At 42.0% G+C, this 18,111-nt stretch overlaps 3 protein-coding genes across 5 annotated transcripts; 1 reads left to right on the top strand and 2 right to left on the bottom strand.

The window, feature by feature from the left end:
- Window positions 1-740: 740 nt before the first annotated feature.
- On the bottom strand, window positions 741-12,448 carry pex1 (peroxisomal biogenesis factor 1). 2 transcript variants are annotated; one of them, XM_085396354.1, is made up of 24 exons: window positions 12,236-12,448; window positions 10,889-11,035; window positions 10,663-10,746; window positions 10,396-10,510; window positions 9,563-10,248; window positions 9,326-9,445; window positions 9,055-9,175; window positions 8,774-8,880; window positions 8,534-8,619; window positions 8,307-8,439; window positions 7,999-8,095; window positions 7,737-7,907; window positions 7,485-7,639; window positions 5,765-5,951; window positions 5,470-5,636; window positions 4,494-4,628; window positions 4,329-4,393; window positions 4,011-4,153; window positions 2,962-3,065; window positions 2,624-2,800; window positions 1,977-2,210; window positions 1,668-1,862; window positions 1,375-1,505; window positions 741-1,007 (listed from the first exon to the last, which is right to left on the bottom strand). In XM_085396354.1, the coding sequence occupies exons 1-24, from the start codon at window positions 12,341-12,343 to the stop codon at window positions 932-934; spliced, it is 3,744 nt and encodes a 1,247-aa protein (XP_085252480.1). In that variant the 5' UTR covers window positions 12,344-12,448; the 3' UTR covers window positions 741-931. The 2 variants fall into 2 exon arrangements, with proteins under 2 accessions (XP_085252480.1, XP_085252481.1); XM_085396355.1 differs by lacking the exon at window positions 8,774-8,880 and having other exon boundaries at window positions 8,534-8,615.
- A 133-nt stretch (window positions 12,449-12,581) lies between these two features.
- On the top strand, window positions 12,582-14,804 carry rbm48 (RNA binding motif protein 48). Of its 2 annotated transcripts, none has more exons than XM_085396716.1 (5): window positions 12,582-12,719; window positions 12,963-13,153; window positions 13,235-13,380; window positions 14,013-14,542; window positions 14,648-14,804. In XM_085396716.1, exons 1-5 carry the CDS (start codon window positions 12,591-12,593, stop codon window positions 14,708-14,710), a joined length of 1,059 nt encoding a protein of 352 aa, XP_085252842.1. In that variant the 5' UTR covers window positions 12,582-12,590; the 3' UTR covers window positions 14,711-14,804. The 2 variants fall into 2 exon arrangements, with proteins under 2 accessions (XP_085252842.1, XP_085252843.1); XM_085396717.1 differs by having other exon boundaries at window positions 12,586-12,719; window positions 12,982-13,153.
- clxn (calaxin) lies at window positions 14,706-17,440 on the bottom strand. The gene is made up of 6 exons (XM_085396718.1): window positions 16,497-17,440; window positions 16,153-16,311; window positions 15,450-15,554; window positions 15,195-15,346; window positions 14,966-15,070; window positions 14,706-14,875 (listed from the first exon to the last, which is right to left on the bottom strand). Exons 1-6 carry the CDS (start codon window positions 16,570-16,572, stop codon window positions 14,825-14,827), a joined length of 648 nt encoding a protein of 215 aa, XP_085252844.1. The 5' UTR covers window positions 16,573-17,440; the 3' UTR covers window positions 14,706-14,824.
- Between the last annotated feature and the right edge of the window lie 671 nt (window positions 17,441-18,111).

The raw sequence follows: 18,111 nt of genomic DNA, 5'->3' as shown, positions 1-18,111 counted from the left end.
TGGGTTCACCCAAAACCTTGGCTGATTGTGACCTACACCAGTTTTCACACCTTAGCTCGTGGGATTAGGTAGAGGATCATTAGAGGGTCCTTTTGTCCCTCTTGGAAGGACACTCCCACATTTTTAAATTAAGTCACCTCGTTTCTCCCTTTGCACACGTTTTGAATTTCAGCAGGTCGTTTCAAACATGCAGATACTGCACATCAGTCTGCCATGTGACTGATTAGAAACTTTGCATTAAAAAGCAATTGAACAATTGTACCTAATAAAGTGGTAGGTAAACCGTTCTGTGACATATTTGAAAGTGTTTCATTGTTTCAAAACACATTTTGTCTCAATTCACATACAGGTGTTTTCCTTTGTGTGGAGTGTGAACCATCTCTTCACAGTAACTTGCACCTTGACCGTTCTCGTTAGTTTTATAAACTTCTAAGAGCAGCGGACGTGTTGACACACTAATGGAGAGAAAGCAGAGAAATGCTCCTACATTTGTTCTTGCTGGTTCACTGTCATGGCTTATTAGGTAGTTTAATGGAACTGAGTCATCATTAATGTTATTAATTACTCGTGCTTTTTGTGTTGTGAAGTCAAAGTGTCTGTCACGACAAAAGTTTCAACCCTGCTTTAGCTTTTAAATACTTCCCACAATAATATTCAGTGTTTTGTTAGAAAATCAACTGTGTTTAAAGAAACCCATTCAAGCTAAAATGATCCAAGATGCTTACAGAAAACAAGTCGGAGAAAATGATCATTTTTAATTAAAACATGTTCATAATTTATACTTCATTATAATGTGCGTCTGTGCATTAATTACATTCAAGGCCTTTCCAGTCTAATTCACAACCAACTGAGTAAAGAACTTTATATACACACAATGTAATCATTTACAATGTCAAAATTAGGCTGAAATGGTTAAACTGTTAATGTTTGATCACGCTAAAGTCACACGTTGTCCAGGTTTAAATTTGACAGATTTTCTGTCTCCAGAGACGCCAAAGCCTTCATACCTAAAGAAAGTTTTAAAAAGATTTATATTAAAACACTGAATCAAATCAGAATGCAAAGTTACGTTTTTGAGTAGTAAAACAGCAACTACTACGTGTGCAGTTTCTCTACTCTCATTTAGTTGTTCAAGTTATTTCCCAAATTACACAGTACTGCAACTAAGATTTGTTTTTTTCACATTGTTTGTTTGGTTTTTTTAGTCCTCCATTGACGCAACCTGTCAGGAACCAGTTTTTCATGTTTTTAATTTCCTGCTGTTGATGACACTAAGTATCTTATGATGTCCTTGATAAATTGAGCATACTAAAGTCAATATTAAACAAATAACTGCTATAAAATCCTATTATTTCATTTGTACTGCTCACTTACAGTTTTGTGTATCTCTTCCAGTCGGCTTGGCTGAGGGAGGGTTTGGTCACGGCCAAGGCGGCGTTCACATGTGCTTGGCGCAGCAGCAGGCCTGGTTGTTTGGCAGCTGGATGCACATAAGCACACTCTTCCTACACAAACAATCACAAAGTAATTTTATACATAGTAGCTCATATAGGAAGATCTGGCTCTACAGGATGGAAAAGACTAGTGAAGCCAACTACAATGAAAAAAGTCCTAATCAGAATAACAGCACATTCAGACGCTCAAATATATTCATTGGAGTCACTCACATTGGCTTTCCTGTAGTTGTTCTTGATGTTATTAATCTCTTGTTGTAGTCGCTCCAGTTGCTCTTGGCCAAGCTCTTCATATCCCCTCTGGAGTGAGGGCATGTACGCAGGATTGACTGAGCTAGCGTGGTCATGAACTGATCCTCCAGTAAAGTCAGTGTTTATGGAACTGGGTCCAGAGATGCACTGGGAGTTCTGTTAAAGCAGGAGGATCGGAGGAAGAAAAAAACACACAAAAATTATGAGTGATAACATTTTTTTAATCCTATACTTAGTACTACACTTGTACTATGTGGTAGTAGTGCTCACTGGTTTTGAATTCTCCAACTCGGACTCAGAACTCTCAAAGTACAGTCTCCAGACATTGCCGTAGTGGTGTTTGTTTTCTGCATGAAGCTCACTGGGCTCCACGACCACCATAGACTGGTCCAGCCCCATGCCTGACTCTCCCTCTCCCGCCGAGTCGTCTGACCCACTGCCCTGGTTGTTCGGGAAGATCATGGAGGAAAGGCTCATGTCGCTTTCTGAGCCAGAGTTCAGCTCCTGATTGCCACATAGGAAGAGAGGGTTTAGACGTTCATATATATGGATTCACGAGGATTTGTAGTGTCCAACATGGGTCTTAACTGTGATACTACAGCTCAGTTTGAAATTAGTTTAAGCCTACTGTGCCTCAGGTAAGTTATTCCATTACATTTCTTGTCACTAAGGTTGGAGATAATTTAAATTAAGCTGAAAACTGATAATGGATTCAGAACTGGAGCAATTCACATGCTGAGACACATACAAAATACATTATTTAATTTGCCTGAGGGGCTAAAAAAAATGCTTGGCTGCAACAAAATGAACTATAAATAATGGAATGGACAACAGTTCCCTGACTTCCTGTTTTATTAACCTAAGGTAATACATAATAACACAGTCATCAGACAATACTTTAAGTACAATACACTTACATGTGGTGCGCTGGTGCCTATGCTGTTGTGGACAGCCTCCAGCTGTGCATTGTAGAGTAAGGCTTTCAGATCTGCCCCGGTAAACTGCTCTGTCGCTGCTGCCAGCTGCTCCAGGTCAACATCGGGAGCCAGGGGGACGCCTGCAGTCAGAGCTTTCAGGATCTCCACACGAGCCTCCTGGAAATGTGACACAATAGCTCGATTTAAAACCCAAGAATCTTTCATGTAACATGACTCAACATTACTTTTTGTCTTTTAAGGACTGATACATATATAATGAGTTTAGAAGTGAAGAGATGTTAATTAATAATTATTAATATTCTTTTAAACCAACAAACCAGGTCAGGGGGAGGGCAGTAAAGGGATTTGTCCAGCCGTCCAGGTCTCAGCAGGGCCGGGTCAATCAAATCTGGTCGGCTGGTGGCTGCAAGCACGTACACATCTATGAAGACAAACACGAAGAATTCAAATTTATTTATTTTAAATTGAATTGAATTAAAGATCCCTCCAAGTATGTTTCAAGACAGATTAAAATGCTACTAATTCGTCCACAAAAAGGTTTAACCACATCTCTATAACCTTTCATAGCCAACTATATTGTTCAAATGTACTGGCCCAAGGTTTAGAGCATATTCATATTAGTCATAAGTATCACAATGAAGCACGTTTGATATATTGTAACCGAGCATAACATGCTTGGTCATGATTTAGTGAACCTTCACTTGAAGAGGCAGTAGCTGAGCCCAAGCATAGAACTTCAGTGTTTTTTTCCGATGAGAAGCTCATCTGAAGTAACTAATTGAGCAATCTATAAGGCATTCAAGAGGAACGTTTACTGCTCTGAAAACAGCATAGTTCAAACCCCAAAATGCATAAAATCATCACTGTACTTTGGAAAAGTGTTTTTCGAAACCATGTGAGTGCAAGAGTGAAGAGCACTCGGGTCTACACAGTTAAGTGCAGTGTGAGTGGAAGCCAGCCAGGAGAGGCAGGACAATTGTGCAAGGGTATGGTACAAGGTAACCCTGCCAAGTGTAGATTCACCCTTATTTTATTAATGTATTGACTAAACAGTGGCCATAATCACATTTAATTAAAAAAAAACAACATCCATTATACGTATATTGTTTTTCCCCATCAATCCCAAAATTGTTAACATTAAATTATCAAAGTCATGCTTAGATGCTCTGTCATTACCCAAAGGTCCATTTGAGCCAGGAGGGAAAAAAACTGAATGGACTTCATGAGACTTAACCCCCACTTAACTTTAAATGGCTTCAAACACTTCTGATCTCATCCCAACAGAGTCAGTCAGGAGTTAAAGCAGATTACTACAAAGCACTCGTGATGATGACTGTGTGTATAGTTTAAAGATGTATGACGTTACCCTGCAGTCCCTCCACTCCATCCAGCTGGGTGAGGAGCTGGTTGACCACGCGGTCGGTTACACCTGTGCTGTCGTGGCCCCTTCTGGGAGCCAGAGCGTCAAACTCGTCAAAGAACAGGATGCAGGGCTTGGCGGCTTGTGCCCTGAAAGAGGCAGAAGAAGAAGTGATTGAAGGAAATAAAAAGAAAACATTTCATTTATGTGAAACGCCAATACTTTACCATTACTTCAAATGTTTTATGTTAATAATTATAACTTGCAACAAAAGGTAATAACACAGCAACAGCGATGCCGGGAGGAGTTTAAAAGTTCACTAACCTCTGGAAGACATCACGGACTCCCTTCTCACTGGCTCCAATGTACTTACTTAGAAGTTCAGGTCCCTGGAGGGAGAGTTTAAAAAAATCTCTTGTTGCTGTAGAAACTTTGCTCTCATACAGAAGGGCAGTCTTATTTTAATGACGAAGCTGAAGCAGAGCCTACCTTGATGCTGATAAAGTTCATACCACTGTCTTTGGAGATAGCTCTGGCCAGCAGCGTTTTTCCTGTACCAGGAGCGCCATACAGCAGAGCTCCTGAGCGATGGCGGATAGGAAGATTGGCGAAAAGGACCGGATACTGCAACACACCAAGGACCCACAGTCAGTGACTGTGCAATAAATTATGCTGAATTCTAGCCTTGTCTGCTGATATAAGGGAGACCTCCCTTCATTTTTAAGAAGTAGTGTTAAAAAGGAAGAAGCTCAAACATTAACAGCCATGTCTTTTCCCTAAAACCACCGTGATGAGTTGATGACAACACGGCACAGAGCAGTCGGAGGGCTCACAGGATCAAAGATTACATGATAAAAATAGATCAAAGTTACCCACCGCTCCGAAAACACCCTCATTATGTACTGAAACTGGAAGCGTCAAAACAGTCATATTTGAGGTAAATATATCAAAATAATTGTCAAAAAAGGGTCAACTGGGGGACCTTTAGATGATGCAACTATACTGCAACTCAAAGACTGGGCTGTAAGCAAGGGATCTGAAGAATCCTAAGGTAAATTAAATGAGCATTTTCATTAGTTATAAGACCTTTCACTGGATTTTCTCTACTACTATAAGACTCATGCAAGCTGAATAAACGGGTTTTCCACCTCTCCAGAAAGAAAAGACGCTTTATCGGCTCGAATAAAAGAGGTTTTAATATATTAGTGGTCTAGGCAATTACATAATTTGGGAGTCTTATTATTACTTTGCTTGTAGTTTTTGTTTGTTTCTAAATCAGCTGATTCAAATATTTTATTTTCATTTTGTCTGTACTGAGCCCCTCATCACCACTCATGCCGATGCTTTCCAAAGCTCATCTGTACAACAATCAATAGTAATTATGGTGTTTAAAATACCTAGATAGTAGCTCATTATACCACACTGCAGCTAAAACACATTTTGAAAAAAGCAACAGCCATCTGACCTTAGCAGGAAGCAGTATGGTGTCCATAAGCTGCTGTCGCACTTCTTTTAGCCCTCCTACCCTGTCCAACCCAAATCCACTGGGGGTGTGGAGGTCTACACCCCACAAAGAGGGGGGGGTGAAGCCTTTGAGAGCCTGCGCAAAGTCCCTCCAGGACAGACACACTCCTGCAAAATACAGGGCACAATGAATACATCTGGACAATAACTCTACATTAGCATCAGTGGTCACATGATGCAGGAAGAATCTGAAGACCTGAAATTGATCTATTGGGAATTTCATCAGTCTTTGATACCTTGTTCACTGTGTCCTCTTAGCATAGTGTTAGCATGAACAGCCCGCTCTAACAGCAGTACTAGATCTTGAGGTGTGTATCCCTCTGTCTCCTTAGCAACAGCCCCGATATCAAGACTCTGTAAAGTCTCAACAGACAGGCAGGACTTCCTCAGGATCAGATGGCGCAGAATCTCAACCCTCTGGGCCTGCAAACAATAAAATGATCGGTGTTTTTTTTTTTTCTTTTCTACTTTGTGTGTACTTGTGCTTGTGTGTGTACAGGGTGGGCCATTTATATGGATACACCGTAATATAATGGGAATGGTTGGTGATATTAAAGTCCTGTTTGTGGCACATTAGTATATGCGAGGGGGCAAACTCCTCAAGATGGGTGGTGACCATGGTGGCCATTTAGAAGTCGGCCATCTTGGATACAACTTTTGTTTTTTCAATAGGAAGAGGGCCATGTGACACATCAAACTTATTGGTAATGTCACAAGAAAAACAATGGTGTGCTTGGTTTTAACGTAACTTTATTCTTTCATGAGTTATTTACAAGTTTCTCTTTGTTCACAGCCATTGACATGTCGAAGAGGTTAACACGTGTGGAGCGGATCGAAATTGTGTTGATATCTGGTGAACGCAGTAACCGGGTCATTGCAGCAGATTTCAATGCAAGACACCCTACGAGTCCACCCATCGCCCATGCTACAGTCAGCAAACTGCTTGCCAAGTTTCGTGAAACTGGTTCAGTGTTGGATTTGCCAAAATGTGGACACAAGAAAACTGTTACTGTTGAAGAAACATCAGTGGCTGTCCTGGCTTCATTCAGCAAGAGCCCACAGCGTAGCACTCGCCGCATGTCACTGGAGAGTGGCATTAGTCAAACATCCCTTCGGCGGATATTAGCTACTCACAAATGGCACCCTTACAAACTCCAGCTGCTGCAGCGTGTCAACGAGGATGACCCAGATCAGCGCACAGAATTTGCAGAATGGGCAAAACAAAAATTGCAACAGGACCCTCAGTTCACGCAGAAGATTTTGTTCAGTGATGAGGCAAACTTTTATTTGAATGGTGAAGTTAACAAACAAAACCACCACTATTGTTCTGACACTAACCCGCATTGGATGGATCCCTCCAAGACTGTTGGAACGACAAAGTGATGGTTTGGTGTGGTATATGGGGTACAACCATAGTGGGTCCATTCTTCATCAATGGAAACCTCAAGGCCACTGGATATTTGAAATTGCTACATGATGATGTGTTTCCCTCTTTATGCACTGAAGCTGGCACGTTCCCTGAGTTTTTCCAGCAAGATGGTGCGCCACCACATTATTAGTGCCAGGTCCGAGCATTCCTAGATGAACAGTTTCCTGGAAAGTGGATTGGTCATCGTGGGCCAGTTGAATGGCCTCCAAGGTCTCCCAATCTGACCCCCTTAGACTTTTATCTGTGGGGTCATCTGAAGGCAATTGTCTATGGTGTGAAGATACGAGATGTGCAGCACCTGAAACTACGGATACTGGATGCCTGTGCTGGCATTTCTCCTGCGGTGTTGCTATCAGTGTGTGAAGAGTGGGAGAAGAGGGTTGCATTGACAATCCAACAGTTTGCCCCCCTGACATATACTAATGTGCCACAAACAGGACTTTAATATCACCAACCATTCCCATGTTATTACGGTGTATCCATATAAATGACCCACCCTGTACATATGGATGTGGATGAGTGCCGACCTGATCAGGTGGCTGGATGTTTACAAATCCCTGGATGAAGTGGGAACCGTGTACCTCAGTCAGAGAGGGATGGAGGGAGTGTTCACTCTGGCTGGTAATGATCAGACACACCAGGCTAGAGTGAAGCATCACCTCATCCACCACATCCTGCAGGCCTGCAGCCACAGTGAGATAACATTACTCATCAAAGTAGGAAATGATTATCGATCCTGTCTGTCAAAAGGCATTCCCACAGGTAAGAAAATATTTTACTTTGAGCAATGTGCTGCTGAAGGAGTGCCTCCGGGCCGTGTTCATGTTCAGGTGAGGCTGGTGACCGCGTCAAACGATCCAGGTCATCAAGTAGAACAACAGAGGGCTGCCTCCATTCTGCCTGTTCAAAAATGTCCATCAGATTCTGTCTCACAGTTTCTACTCTTTTGCCTAAAAGGAAAACAAAACATCTTTTTAATTAAGTAAAATTTTATCCTTCTTTTCCATTCAGACAGCAAATATTCATGAAGTCTTTCTTGACCTTGTAGCTTTTTGCAGTCTACCACCTCAATGTGTGCATCCAGCTCTTCTCTAGCTTTCCTGCAAAAGGCTTGGGATAGAGTGCTCTTCCCACTCCCCTGAAGAGAGAAGTTACAGCACAACATGTTGTAGACTTAAGAAAACAATACTGGTTAATATGTGTTCTCCAGTGAGCTTAAGCTGCAAAAAAAAACAACAACAAACAAACATCAATGCTATGAAGTAGCAATTTATCTTATGTTAATGAATTATATTGACAGCCGTTGTGTTAGCAATAGTAGTTAACTTAAATGTTAAGTAAAGAGATACCTTGGCACCAGTGATGAGAAGAGCTCCACCTTGAAGTCCCCGACCAGTGGTACCCAGCTCTCTCGAGAGGGGACTACCCAGAAGGCTATGGGAGATAAACTCAAACCCAGTTCTACAAAGCTCATCCATCCCCCTGGGGAAAAAAACCCAAACATGACGGAGACTGATGGAGAAAAACAATCTCCTGCTTAAATCACGCATAGGTACTGAATTAGCAAAAGACGTACCCAAGAATACTAAGAGAGGGAAGTTCTGAGTGGGGTGTTTCAACTTCAGGCTTCACAGCTGGGGTGGTTACTGGCTCTCTGTCTACCTGAAGATGAGAGAAAGAGATAACTGAACAACTTCAAAGACTTTTTTTTCTTAAAAACGTGTTGAATTTTTTAATAAAAACTGCATGAAGCAATCTGTTTTCATTTAAATGTTTAAAGACACAGATATATAATTCTCCACTTGCATGGCGATACCTGTATGTCTTTCTTCTCGATAACTGTGGGTGCTAGCAGAAACAGCTGATCTGAAGCTTCAGTCTGTGGTTCTGGTTTCAGCACAGTTAAAGCAAACTCTAACTTTGCTATGGAAAAGAATAAAAAGTGAAGGGCCATTATTTAAAAAAAAATAAGAAGCTAATTTAAGATATTTATTATTACCCCCTTTTTTAAATTTACATAGCCATATGCAAATCTGTCTGTGCATGATTTATAAATACACTTCTTTGGCTTGTAACGGAAGTGCAGGAATGAATCACCATCAGTTCCATGTAGGAGGATGGTGCCAGACCGTGCTGTCAGACAGGCTAAAGGTTCGTGACTCTGTGTGTGCAGCCAACCAAGGAATGCTGTCTGGATCTCCTCATCATCCTCCTCAGGCTGAAGAGAAAAATGTCAAAAAAAATTAAAAATCAGATGGACAGAAAGGAAAGAAGCTGAACAAATTTTCTGCAATTCTGAACAAATTATATGTCCTTGTACTTCATTTACATCCGACACTGTAACACAGATGTACACTCCAGCACTCACCAGTGGATTTAGGGGTTGTAGGCAAATAGTAGAAGCTACTTTGATAGCTGATTTCACTGGCTTAATTCTTACTGTTGAATGGGCAGGGATATTAAGCCTGCTGGCCAGAGGCTCTGGAATCTAAAAAATGAAAGATACAAAAATTTTAACAGAAACAGAAAGAAGTAGGGCACTGCAGTATTGTTAAAATACTGTTTATAAACTATAGATATTCTTCTATTCAGACACCATACTCACCCATACTCTTCCACTGTGAATCTCTCCCTTGCTTCTTTCCTTGCATCCAAGCAGCTTGGTACAATGGCACACTGCCCTAACCACCATGGCCTCCTCTTCCTTCACCTCCTCTCCTTCAGGCGTAGCAGTCTCCTTAGTAACTCTTGCCTTTTTCTTTTTCTCCATTGCCTGCTTGGTTCTGTCCCTCGTTTCTTTGGGGGATGGGACTTTGGAGAGAAGGCCATATGTAATTGAGGAGTGACCTTCACTCAGCCTAGCATTGAAACTGTGGCTCCAAGGAAAGATGTGAATAGCATTAGTTGCAACGTGGCTTATGGTGCTGAGAGAGTGGGGAGGTGCACCGCACACTCTGTACAGAGAGTCCGTAAGGAGAGTGGGGATTTCAGGTAAAGGCGGTTGTTCCTTAACTGGGTCATAAGCGCCCTTTATCATATGATGAAAGAGGCTTTTCAGGTCGGCTATGCCACCCCACTGGTGGCTGTTAGAAGTAGAGGAGGCAGTTTCTGATGATGGTCCTGAAGGGGAGGAGAAATCCATGTTTGGCTGTCTGTGAAAACTTTCTGAGTTTGGGTTGGCTTTTAGATGAGAATGTGTGTGGGTGCCAGTTACAGCGCGGATCTTCGGGGACACAACAAGTTCTGTGAATTGCTCCAGGCGACCGTAGGGCACACGTGGAGAAAGTGAAGCTGTGCAGAATTTTTTTTAAATTAAACTGTAGTCATAGAAGTCAAACATTTAAAACTCAAGTTGAGCAGGCAAACCATTATAACTGCAATATTTTTGTGTCACATGTTATTTGATAAACAACATAGAATAATTGTATCAAAACTGACCTATTCGGATAAAGATTACCGTGTGGTTGTCCACCCACACAGGAAACACGGCATCTTGGAAAACTACTCTGATCTGATCCAGTAGTTGCAGCTCCAGCGCAGAACTGTGGAGCTCCTGGCGATATCAGTCACACAAAAGTGATATATTAATAGTTGTTAAGTGTGCTTTAAAAAGGAGACGTCACCTTGTAATTATTAGAATGTGTAAAATAGTGCAAACTTGTATGAAGACAAGTTTCACATATTGTATGTCACTAAATTACCCACCAGGATTTCCCAGTCATCAGCTGATACAGGCTCCACAAACACCCGATCCAATGATGAGACCTGATGACATGGCCTTAAGAAGCCCTGAGGAAAAACAAACCAGTAAACTAAACAACTAGTAAGTCCAGACAGAAACTGACAATCACTGTACACTGTCACAAGATGGAGAAAATTAGCTTCTTCTGAAAATACAGCGAAGAACAGATTCCTCACGGAGGGGCTCTACCTGCTCTCCATCTGTCAGGCCCTGCTTCTCTCCTAGCTGCCGACACAGCTCCACTTTGTGGCTGCCCAGGCTGGAGCTGGCTCTGTTTTGAGTCCAGGTGAGGAACACTGGAGGCCCATGACCACAGGACAACTCCAGAGGCTGGTTCTGAAAAAGACCTTAAATGGGTTGACTGTGAATGTCACTGTATACAAAAGTATTCTACAGTCATTGCCAAGTTGCATGGGATCATGCAACTTGGCAAAGACCCCAAACTAGAGCAGCAAATCTCCAACAGAGTGGCTGTAAAGGAAAGGAATCAGTGTGTTGCAATAGCCCAGTCAAAGTCCAGACCTCAGCCTGATTGAAATGCGGAACCTAAAGAGAGCTGTGCATCAAAAAATTCCTGCAAACACTGTAGAGTGGGACAAAGTTTCTCCACAACGCAGTCAGACACTAATAACAACATAAATAAAATGGTTACTTCAATTTAGTGCAGCTAAAGGTGGTTCAACAAGCTTTACTGAATCAAGGGGTGTACTTTGTTTTTCACATGACTGCATGTTTGCTGAAGCACCTTTTGTTTACCCTAGACTACACCATGACCACCATCCTTGCTTGCAACCATGCTTGAGCAAACAAATCGTCCTCATTCAATCCATTTTACACTGTTTAGACTAATAATGACAGGGTTAACCCAGTTCTGAATCCTTTGTAAGTAAAGGTCAAACTTAAGGAGAGGAAGCCACGAACCAGGAATTCCTGTTAGCCAAAAAAGTGCAAATATAAACAGAAAGCCTTCATCAGAAAAACACTGTTCATTCATAACAGCGAACAGGATACAAGCTAGAAAAGTCATTTTAAAAGATACACTAGACCCCGGATTTATTTCTAACCTAGTCCTTTGTCTCCACCAAGTGAAACCGTAAAGGAACTGCTACGAAAACAGCTCCACCGAGAAGGAAACAAATACTGAAATACTAATTGCTAACTACCCTCTCTCTCCATATGCTGTAGTATTGTGTTTGACTCAGCTCCTCTTCTATCTATATTCAGAGCACGTTTCCAGCCGGGCCGAAGTGGAGTGAATGGAGTCATGAAAAACTGATCTTTCCAATTCATTTGATCTAGAGAGCAGCCTGACGCGAGGTCTAAACTGCAGAAGTCACATTTTATTTTGTAATGTGAATAACTGTCAAAGGGTCTCGGAAATTAATTTACAGCAGCATTAATTTTGTTAAAAAAAATACAAGAATAGAACAACATACAGAACGGGCCAACATTTTAGCTAAAAATTGTTTAAGTCAACAAAGCTTCTACTAATTTTACCTAAACGATAGTGCTAGGTGGTTAGCTAGGCTATCTTACCTCGTTCAGGGAAAGCTGTGATATTAGCTTCAAGGGAAGGTGTAAAAAGCAGTTTTTTGCGTTGCTAAAAGTGACAGTTACGGGTTGAATGCCCTGATTGCTAAACATGATTTTCACAAAGTTTTCTATTTCGCGTTCAACGCGTCAAGGAAGCTGCACCGCTAACATCAAGTGTATGACAAACTCATAGTGGATCGATGTGCTCTGTGTGTGCCAGACCAGAGTAGCCGATATTCGGTTGAACGCATTTCAGAATAAGACGTCCAACTACGACATGCTTTGAATGAATCCTATTCAACACGAGAATGAACCTTTATTTTGAAATGCATCAAGTGAAAAGTTAATTTCCACAAACATGGCGGCTCCCGTCAACAACAGCTCTGGCTGCTGGAGAGTCCCGGAGGTTTACAAACATCACGAACAGCAGAGAGTGTGCATTTCTCGACCAAAATATAGGGAAGGAAGAAAAGCCAAAGCAGTTAAGGTAAGAGGACCCTTTTGTTTAGAAAAGAGCGTATCTTAAGGTGTGAGACACTCCCTGCTACATGGGAACGTCACTTACAGTGTTTTTAAAAAAACATTTGCTCTCTTCCGGATTTTATGGACTCCACTGAACCACAGTGAGAGCCTTAACCACATCTGGATGATAAATATAACCACTGTTCGCAGTTTTCACATGAGCATTTTCCCATCAGTGTACCGCAGTCAAGTGTTGCATTATTTGCAGGTTTACACCATAAATTTAGAGAGTCGTTACCTGATGGTCCAAGGGGTCCCAGCGATTGGGGTTATGACTGAGTTGATTCAGCTGTGTGCCCTCTATGGAGCTGTGGAGGAGTACAGGCCCCTGGACGAGTATCCTGCCGAGGAGTTCACAGAGGTGTACCTCGTAAAGTTCCAAAAACTCACAAGTGCCAGGTACAAGATGTCACTAGACTGTTCATTATGCCTAACTGGCAACGTCTGAAGGACCTTCTGAATAATTTGGTTTCATTTCAGAGCAGCAAAGCGACACATGGATGAGAAAGGTTTCTATGGTGGTGTGCTGCATGTGTGCTACGTCCCCGAATACGAGACTGTGGAAGACACCAGGCTCAAGCTGCAGGACCGGAGGAGCTATGTCATCCGGGCTGCTCAGAAAAGAGGTATAATTTTATGTCTATAGGTTATATTTTGCCTCACAAAATCCACCACTCAAATGAGTAGCTTCTTAGTTCCTCATTAGTCCAAGCAAACTTCAGTTAACATAAATAAGGATAAGCTTTATTTGTCAGTTGCAGTTGCCTGCAGCTGAGATGACAGACCTACAGTAGATGACCATACAGACAATACATAAAATATACAAACTTACATTGGGGAGACAGGTCAGACTAGGCAGCAGAAAAAAAAGGGTAGACAGTGAAATATGTAACATATAGGGGCAAGGTCAGGAGAAAAAAAAGGTTTCTGCCCATGGTGACTCTGACAAATGAGTCATCATGAGGAGAAAACACAAAAACACTCCATAGCACATAAAGAGCAAAGATATCATCACACTATACTCCATGAAACACAGACAAGCAACATAAGGGCGGGGGTGCACCAATGTGCACAGACGCTGCGATTCTTCGTGCCTCCAGCTGAGCCGCTGTCTCTGTAGACGGGGAGGTAAGCATGACAGGAGGCGTTGGATCCGGGGAGGGATATCTGCATGCACTTTTATTTTCATTTGACTCGGATCTTTTTGAATGATGTGGATTTTTGACACTTTTTTCTGTCTCATTTTATTATTGCAAAGTGAGAGAAAGGGAACAGAAAGAGGACACACAAGAGGAGCCTACTTCATCGGAAACAACTACCACGTCAGACGACAACATCCTCACACACAAACAGACCTCTGGAAATGACAATACAAGGGAGACTCCAAACATCAGCCACTATTTAGGCTTTCCTCTACTGCCATTACCTCCCCAAGAACATCATTACCATAGGCCTAAAAGTCAACATTTACCAACAGAGGATAAAATGGGGACTTTGCACAATACCTGTGCTGACACATTAGAGCAGCGAGAAGGGAGTTCAAGGAGCAAACAGACCTTATCGAGCAGACCGTCAGCACGTCAGGCTGCGGCAGTCAGATTTCTTCCTTGGACCACACACTTGGAGAAACGGAAACGCAAAATGGAAGAGGCTGAGGAGGCCTCCAGTACTGTTTCTGGGCAGAACGAGCCTTTGATTGGACCAAAACTACCAGAACCATCCAAACTGGACATGGAGGATGAGTCACTGAACACAACTGTCAGCCTGATCAGGAACACAATGAATCAGGTACATGTGATTATATTGTTTTGGTTGTAATTAAGGACAAAATAATATTTTCACTATGCTCTAAATCACTTTTTACAGTTAATCCAGTTTCGTCGTCTCTCCTAGGTGACATCGAGTCCAGACATCAAACCAGTGGAGAAGAAGGTCAAACCACGCCGTCGGATTTGATAGAGCAGGATTTATTTATTTTTTTCTTAATTAAACAAATCTTGCATCACAGCACCGTTCCATTGAGGTTAATATTAAAGATGTTTTGGCTAGGTATGCAGTTATGTGATTTGGTTATTGTTCGAATTGTTCCTGAAATACGTGTCCCTCAAACATCTCGATTCTCTGAAAAAAAAGAAAGAAAAGCAAACTGTAAGATTGAGAATTTTTGATGGGGAAATTTAAAGAGCTTAACAAATTCTCATTACAGATTACCCTGAAGTCAGGAAGGCAGGTTCCAAAAGCTTCCAGCAATAGGTTCTCATCTTTCACAGTCTTTTCAAAATCTTCAAAAGACAATTTGCCATCATGGTCATAGTCCTGTGGGAGGAAGCACCATTGGCAGAGCTGCTAAACTATTTACAGACCTGAGAATTTTTTAAATAGTGTTTTGGTTTGTTTTAATCATGTGTAAACAGTTATATCTGTGCAGCAAACAGCTCACCATCTTCTTCAGTATGATCTCCACCAGGTCTTTGATTCCTTCGTCAGGGTCCTCCTCATTGGGCTGTCTGATGAGCCTGCCCTTCAGCATATGAAGCATCTCCTCTCTAGAGATGGCATTGTCACCATTCAGGTCGTAGACAGTGAAGCAGTCTGAGCCATGCCAAACACAGGGATTTTTTTTAGGTAGATAAAGCTACATGTGTGAAGGTGTGAGAGTGAGGTAAAGCAAAAAAAAGTAAGATTGAGAAGTTACATTTTATTTTTTCATCCAAGGTCCCCCGAAGAAAGACGGACAGTCCCTCGATCCACTCTTTCATGCTGACAACGCTGTCGTTGTCTTTGTCAAATGTCCTGAAGACTGAATGACAGACAGTTACACTCACAACATGTCTTGGATTTAATTATAGATTTCAATTGTTTGTACTGAAGAAACTGCTCATTCCCAACTGTACTCCTGGACAAGCGTACTGAAAGATTTAATTTAATCATTCTGAAAAAGGTGGTGGAGGTGAGAATTCTGGGTTGTACTTACAGGGTGATAGTGATGATTTGGAGATTTTGCTTACTTTCCACCATTTTATTGACATTTTACTATTTCAAAAAACAATATTGGCTCTGTTTAAATTTGATGGCACCAACATATCTCAAGACAGCTGAGAGGGCAACAGTAGGGTGCAAAACTAAGTGGTACTAAAAAAAGAAACGATGCAACTTTAGGTTAATTGGCAGCAGGTCACTGACATGAATGGATATTTTATTTTATTTTTTAAAAACATCTTGGAGAAGCAGAGTTCCTCAAAAGTAAAGATGGGCCGAGGTTTGCCAGTCTACAAAAAACTGCCTCTACAGTTTATGCAAATTCGAAATGATCAAATTTACATTTTACAGAGCGTCCCACCTTTTTTTGGAACTGGGTTTGTAAATAATATAAGTTTAAATAACTGTAAACTGAATACCTCTACCCGTCATCCTGTCATCAGTAAGTCCAAAGATGCTGTGGAGTGTGCTTATGAACTTTCCTCGGTCCAGACCGTGCACAGCTCTGCCAGAGTTGTTCTGCTCCGCCACAAGGACGTTAAACTCTCGGATAAGGCACTCAACCTCTTTTTTACTGACTATAAACAGAAACATAAAAAAAATGGCGTACACTTCATCTGCTCTAACAATACCTAGACGGCAGTGTGTATTTTCATACCTGCTAAGTAAAACAATGAACCGTAAAGCTTAGCATGGACTGAACTACCGCTATAACAAAGCTGGCTTAGTTTATTGATTTGAGAAGTTTAACCGTCATACTCACAGTGCTCCACTTGTTTCGAAATGTTCTCAGCGAGCGTCTGTGTCGCCCGTTTGTTCACAGCAGATATTTTTGACATTTTCGATGAGGCCAGACTCAGCTACAGTCCACTCACAGAGAAGTTGGTGTACTGTTGCCATGGCTACCGCGAAACGTTTACGGTAGTGTGTGTTCAAGAACCTCGACGGTTTACTACCGGTGGAAACACCGTAACTACACATCATTTTCTACTTGAATTTTTAGCGCAGTAACACAAACGAAAATATGCCTCAACACTGACTGTCCTGTATCTGTTCCACTAGAATGACAATGAACCGCTGGCTGACCAAAAACCCATTGTTTTTCTGTCTTTCCTTAGGGCTATTTATTCTCCTTCAGAATACACGTTCATTTATATACTGAACAGGTACACATGAAACATGTTAAAATGGTTTTTTAACCCATCATCAGACCAAAATCACACATCAGGAAGAGGGCGGCTATATACTGTTTATGTTTATAATGCAGATTTGGGAAATGTTTACTGTTAGTCGCTTCAGGAACCTAATAAAAGCTTTGCTAAAATTTATATTTACCATCTAAAGTATCTTGGTGTTTGAGAAAAAGAAAAGAAAATGTGGGTGTTATGGAAGAATAGTGCAGCATTCCTTTAGTCAGATTCATCAAAGCCATGGAAATAGCTCCAACTTCTCCAAAAATATATATTTCATATATGCAATCCGCGTTAAGTACAAATTAAATGCGTATATCTCAAAAATATTAATCATTCATTTAATAGACATATTCAATCTGTCCTTGGCCCACGCTGTGGTACCGGCCTGCTTCAAATCCACCTCCATCGTCCCGATACCCAAAAACTCCAACCCATCTTGCCTCAATGATTACCGCCCAGTAGCACTCACCCCCATCATCACTAAGTGCTTAGAGCGACTGGTCCTAGCACACTTCAAATCCTGTCTCCCCCCCACCCTGGACCCCCACCAATTCGCATACCGCCGGAACAGGAGCACAGAGGATGCAGTCTCCATCGCAATGCACTCTGTCCTCTCACACCTGGACAACAACAACACCTACGCCAGAATGCTGTTTATAGATTTCAGTTCAGCATTCAATACAATCCACCCCTCACAACTCATCAGAAAACTGACAGACCTGGGTATCAGTTCCCTCATCTGCAAATGGTTACTGGACTTCCTGACCAACCGCCCCCAACATGTCCGGCTGGATAACCGCTGCTCATCTACCATCACAATGAACACCGGTGTACCACAAGGCTGTGTGATGAGCCCTTTCCTCTACTCCCTCTTCACCCACGACTGCAGACCTGCTGATGGTTCCAACACCATCATTAAGTTTGCAGATGACACCACGGTGATTGGCCTCATCAGTGACAACGATGAGGCCGCCTACAGGGAGGAGGTGGATCGTCTGGCTGAGTGGTGCGACAGAAACAACCTGCTGCTTAACACCGAGAAGACCAAGGAGCTCATCGTGGACTACAGGAGGAATGCTGACCCACATCCACCCATCCACATTAAGGGGACGGCTGTGGAGTGTGTGAGCAGCTTCAAGTTCCTGGGAGTCCACATCTCCGAGGATCTCACCTGGACGACCAACT

The sequence above is a fragment of the Rhamphochromis longiceps genome, linkage group LG22 (genome assembly GCF_057381845.1).
Source record: "Rhamphochromis longiceps isolate RC_006_pf linkage group LG22, R_longiceps_female_GT1.1, whole genome shotgun sequence".
NCBI lineage: Eukaryota > Metazoa > Chordata > Actinopteri > Cichliformes > Cichlidae > Rhamphochromis > Rhamphochromis longiceps.
The sequence above is the reverse complement of the archived record's forward strand: the minus strand, read 5'-3'. Positions and strand labels throughout refer to the sequence as shown.